This window comes from Hippocampus comes, unplaced genomic scaffold (genome assembly GCF_001891065.2).
Source record: "Hippocampus comes isolate QL1 unplaced genomic scaffold, H_comes_QL1_v1.1 scaffold130, whole genome shotgun sequence".
NCBI classification, from domain to species: Eukaryota; Metazoa; Chordata; class Actinopteri; order Syngnathiformes; family Syngnathidae; genus Hippocampus; species Hippocampus comes.
The window spans coordinates 2440323-2445733 of NW_017842057.1; the positions used below are offsets into that span (position 1 = coordinate 2440323).

At 43.4% G+C, this 5411-nt stretch overlaps 1 protein-coding gene across 2 annotated transcripts in view; it reads left to right on the forward strand.

Annotated features, from left to right (window-relative positions):
- The window catches only part of ptar1 (protein prenyltransferase alpha subunit repeat containing 1), a 39440-nt gene that overhangs the window by 10735 nt on the left and 23294 nt on the right, over positions 1-5411 (forward strand). For both annotated transcript variants that reach the window (XM_019860878.1, XM_019860879.1), the window contains one exon: positions 3131-3235. In XM_019860878.1, coding sequence (XP_019716437.1) covers positions 3131-3235 — 105 coding nt within the window. The remainder of the gene's footprint in view (positions 1-3130; positions 3236-5411) is intronic.

The window sequence follows — 5411 nt, forward strand, 5'->3', positions numbered from 1 at the left end:
CACTCGATTCTTAAGGACGTACTGCTGCTGTGGTGAATGGCTCAATTTTCAACCCATCAAAATGACGGACGGCCTTAAATTTTCCCCGTCCAGTCTTAAAAAAAACCATCAATGATTGTCCGCTAATATAACCTCTTCAGGAACAGAAATATAAAAGATGTAAATGTTTATCCAGTCTTGTTTAACTTAGATTTCGTTCCAAAAGACAGGCTTTGTTATCAGAAATCACCCCTCCTCCTCCCGAGTCCTCACAAATAAAATATGAAATCTCGGGTTTGCTTCGGGCTCGGGCCTGCAAATCAAGTTAAGTGATCGGGCTCATGCACCCTTTGTGGCTTCCGTTCTCGCTGAAATTTCGAAATCTCAGAGATATGGCGAGGCCACGAGAATGCGAGGCGAGGTTATTACTCTTGTGGCGACGTCACTCGAGCTAGTCCGCTGCTCTCGACTGTGCATGCGTCAGCACGAACATGTACGCAAGCGCGTCTTTTGATTTCAACCAATAAGCGCTGACGCAACGACGTCACACACCCGACGTCACACACAACAACAGCTAAGCTAAGCTAGCCGAGACGACACTCGAAGTCGGACGGACACGTTTTTCTGCCAATCTGTGTTTCCCTTTTTGTCCAAATATATTTTTTACAACTGTCTTGTCCAATGTGTCTTTTATTCTTTCCACTGGGGTTTAGCAAATGTGTTGATAAAGAGACGAAAATCTCTACTGTTACTAGTGTTAGTGTCTCAACATGGCTACGCTCGTGAAAGCAAAACAACGAACTCAAACGCGTCTTCGTTCAATGTTGTCAACTAATATCCGGATTAATTTTCGGCAAATTTTCCTCAATTCTCCGGAGAGATTTTCATAAAAATGTGAAAAACCCAGAATTCCGGGAAAATCCGGAGGACTTTCATCTCTGCATAAGCCTCCAACTTTTCGTAAATCTCGATGAAACATACAACAGGGGCTGGTTCGTTAAAACTTCCCATGGGGCGCTCTGCGCCACTTTTTAAAAAGCGGGTCCATAGACATAAAATATTTTGCCACGTTTGCAGTGATAATTTTATAGTTTGAGCCCTGCGAGTCCCAGGAACTCGCTGATCAGAAAAGTATGAGTCCCATTATGCTATTAGAGAGTCCCAAATTTCGAATTCTTAAATGGTCTACTGATTCAATTGCATATGATAATAACACAAACAACAACCATATGTAGTCAAACCTCAGTTTTCGAACGTCTCGGTTCTCGTAAAATTCGGTTTTCGAACAAAAATTCGAGTTTTTTATGCCTCGGATGACGAACAAATTTCGGTTCTCGAACTAACTGAGCGCACTTGAATGCGTCACTTTACTCCTCTCGGCTTTACTTCCTGTGTAGCGTCCATTGTGAGCAGACGTTTTTGTATTGTTCAATAAAGATTTTTTTGAAAAAAAGCAGACGTGTTTGGTGAGACGCTTCTGTTAGGGAGAGTGAAACCCTCCTCTTTTCAGAATGGTTTGCCCCAGCAGCACGGGTGAAGTGCGTGAGTTTGTTTACGGCCGGCAGTTTTCAATACAGCGGCACATAATCAACACTCTGGTGTCCTGTAGCGTCCGTTGTGAGCAGACGAGGTTGTATTGTTCAATAAAGATTAAAAAATAAATAAATAAATAAAAGCAGACGTGTTTGGTGAGACGCTTCTGTTAGGGGGAGTGAAACCGCCCTCATTTCAGAATGGTTTGCCCCAGCAACACGGGGGACGTGCGTGCGTTTGTTTACGGCCGGCAGTTTTCAATACAGTGGCACATAATCAACACTCTGGTGTCCTGTCGCGTCCATTGTGAGCAGACGAGGTTGTATTGTTCAATAAAGAATTTTTTACGAAAGCAGACGTGTTTGGTGAGACGCTTCTGTTAGGGGGAGTGAAACCCCCCTCTTTTCAGAATGGCTTGCCCCAGCAGCACGGGTGAAGTGCGTATGTTTGTTTACGGCCGGCAGTTTTCAATACAGCGGCACATAATCAACACTCTGGTGTCCGGTGTCTCATTATCATGCAATCATCATACAGAAACAGCTTCCTCGTGTAGCGTCCATTGTGAGCAGACGAGTTTGTATCGTTCAATAAAGATTTTTTAAAAAAGCAGACGTGTTTGGTGAGAACTATGTAATATCGACTGTTATTTTTGCATCATGTATCATGGCACCAAAGAAAGCGAGTGGAAGTGGTAAACCTGGTGAAGAAAAGAGAAAAATAGTGCGCAAAACTATAGAATTGAAGAAAGATTTGATCGCGAAATATGAGTCAGGTGTGCGTGTGTCTGTGTTGGCGAAGGAGTTCGGGAATGCCGAAATGCCCCGCCTACTGCCTGATGACAGCTGGGATAGGCACATGCCCCATGAGAGAGAGAGAGAGAGAGAGATGTTCAATTTTTATGTTACTATGTTAATGTTAAAATAGGTGAAAATAAAACATATTACAGTTTGTTTGTACAGTATTTTACATATTACCTGCTCTCCTATTACATTTGTACAGTTTATGGTGTGAAATTGTCAAAAAAAGTGGTTTAAAAAAGTTTTCTTGACTTGGAACGGATTAAACAATTTTTACATTGATTCCAATGGGAAAAATGGTTTAGGGACACAGGTTGAAAAACACTGGTCTAGAAAACAACACTTAAGCATGAGCAGCAAACAAGGTCAGTAATCTGACAGAGACTTGGCAATTAATCTGTCCTTAAATGGTTTGCTGATGAACGTTGACAGCAGGTGTGCACGCTGGAGGGAAGGCCCTCATGACATTTTTTGGCCTTTTTTAGAGGTCACATTTTAAAGAACTCCTAGAGAATTTAGATGAAGGAGGGGGTCGAAATGGATGGAGAGTTGTTGGTGAGGGTTGTGCCTGGGGAGTAAGCTGGAAGCCAACGTTAACAAGTCTATTCAGTTGGTCACTGAACTTGGGAGGGAGAGTGAGTGAGTGAGTGAGTGAGTGAGTGAGTGAGTGAGTGAGTGAGTGAGTGAGTGAGTGAGTGAGTGAGTGAGTGAGTGAGTGAGAGAGTGAGAGAGTCTACTTCCATGTTATTATACACAGCCATAAATTTGTTTTAAAGGTGTACTGCATGTTATGTTGGTCAACTGTGATGTATGACTTACAGGAAGGAGTTGATTCAGTCTGGAGTACTTAAAGCAGAAAAGGACCTCTACCTAGGCAAGCTGGCACTCACCAAATTCCCCAAGAGCCCAGAGACGTGGATACATCGGTAAGATCTACCTATCTTGTGTCATGTGATTATTACAACCAAACACAACTCCAATGAAGTCGGGACATTGTGTTAAACATAAATTAGAACACAGTGATTTTCTAATCATGTTCAAACTATATTTTATTGAACTACACTTTCATTTCAGTCATTTTATGGTCAAATGGCAAAACATTTTTGTTTTTAGCAAATTATAATTGCCTTAAAATTTTATGGCTGCAACATCTTCCAAAAAAGCTGGGACTTGTGAGAAAAAAGGCTGTCAAAGTTGAGGAATGCTCATCAAACACTTGTTTGGAACATCCCACAGGTGAACAGGCTAACTAGGAACAGGTGGGTGCCATGACTGAATATAGAAGGAGATACCCCGAATTGCCCAGTGATTTTACAGGCAAAGACAGGGCAAGGTTCATCTCGTTGTGAAGAACTGAGTGATAAAATAGTTTAGGGACATTGTTCCTCAATCTATAATTGCAAGGAATTTAAGAAATTATTGCATGTAAGCTGCAAGACTGAAACTAACATTGAATGCCCGTGACCTTCCATCCCTCAGGAGGTACTGCATCACAAACTGACATCAATGTGTGAAGAATATCACCACATAGATTCAGCAACACTTCAGAAAACCACTATCACCAAATAGAGTCCGGCGCTACATCTGTAAGAGCAACTTCAAACTCAAAAGCCATTTATCTACTTACTACATGCAGAAATGCCGCCGGCTTCTTTGGGCCTGCGCTCATCGAAGATGGACTGAAGCAAAGTGGAAAAGTGTTCTGTGGAGTGGCGAGTCCACATTTTAAATTGTGGACATTGTTTCCTCCAGGCCAAAGAGGAAAATTACCATGCGGACTGTTATAAATGCAAAGCTCAAAAGGGATCCATCATCCGTTTTCCGAACCGCTTTATCCTCACTGGGGTTGTGGGGGGTGCTGGAACCTATCCCAGCTGTCTTCGGGCAGTAGGCGGGGGATACCCTCAACCAGTTGCCAGCCAACTCCACACAGGAAGGCCGGAGCCGGGATCGAACCTGTGAGGTGCGCTAACCACTGCCACCGTGCCGCCTCTCCTCAAATCCAAAAACAATGTTTTTAATATTGAAACTCGGGGTAAACATTTTCACAAGCACACCATCCCATTCTCTTGAATGAGGAGCTGCAGCCGAGGCTTCCTTCAGCGTAAGCCAGCTTCAATGGCCACGGCATCACCTCAGGGTCGGCCTGTTTTAAGCAGATGCAGAGAGTGATGATGACCGAGCTGTGCCTTTTCCTTTTTAACTGTACTTTTATCTCAACATCGCGGATGAGATGGCGCACGACCAGCATGACCTCCGTGGATTGTTGTTGGGTCTGGCAGGTGTTGTAGTCTGCGGAGGCAACATAAACAAAAACCGACCAGTCGCGCTTCCCCGAACATTTCAACATTCCAGATGAAATAGCCGACCAGCCGGATCTATGTCGTTGTTGTCAGGTTTGGTCGGCGGCAGAGGCAACATAAAGAAAAGTGAGGCAGCCGAGCTGAGCTATATTGCTCAGCTCAATACCATTACAGTGAAACTCCTCTACAACGAAATCATGGTTGCAGCAAGAAATTTTTCACAACAGGGGGTTTTTCACTGTAGCAAATTTGATCTCAGATGTAAGCGCGCCCACACACACACACACACACACACACACACACACACACACACGCACACACACACACACACACACACACACACAAACGTATGTGTACACGCACACACAAACGTATGTGTACTCTATTTTTATTCCAATAGTGCACAGGTATGAGCACACACTTATTCGACACTTAATATAGTCAGTGTAGAAAGAAAAAAAAGGGAAAGAAATTGCTAAATTTCGATTACGATCAGCATTCACTTTCACTTACATCAATTTCTTGGATAATATCTTTTATTTTGCTTCCTCCGTCTTTCATTTTGATCACTTTTCCCCTCTCTTCCAGCGTCAGAGCTCTTCTTGTCTTTGCTGCTTGACATCCAAAGGTCCGTTTTGTAGCCATTTTAGCAATGCAACATTCATGCTGTGTCTGAATCTCACAATAACAAATACTTCCTGGACCCGGTGGCTTTTCTTTCCACCATCTCACTGTCTCTAACTCGACCTCCCCTCGATCGCCACCCAAGACAGCGTTGCTCAGCTGATGTCATGCAATG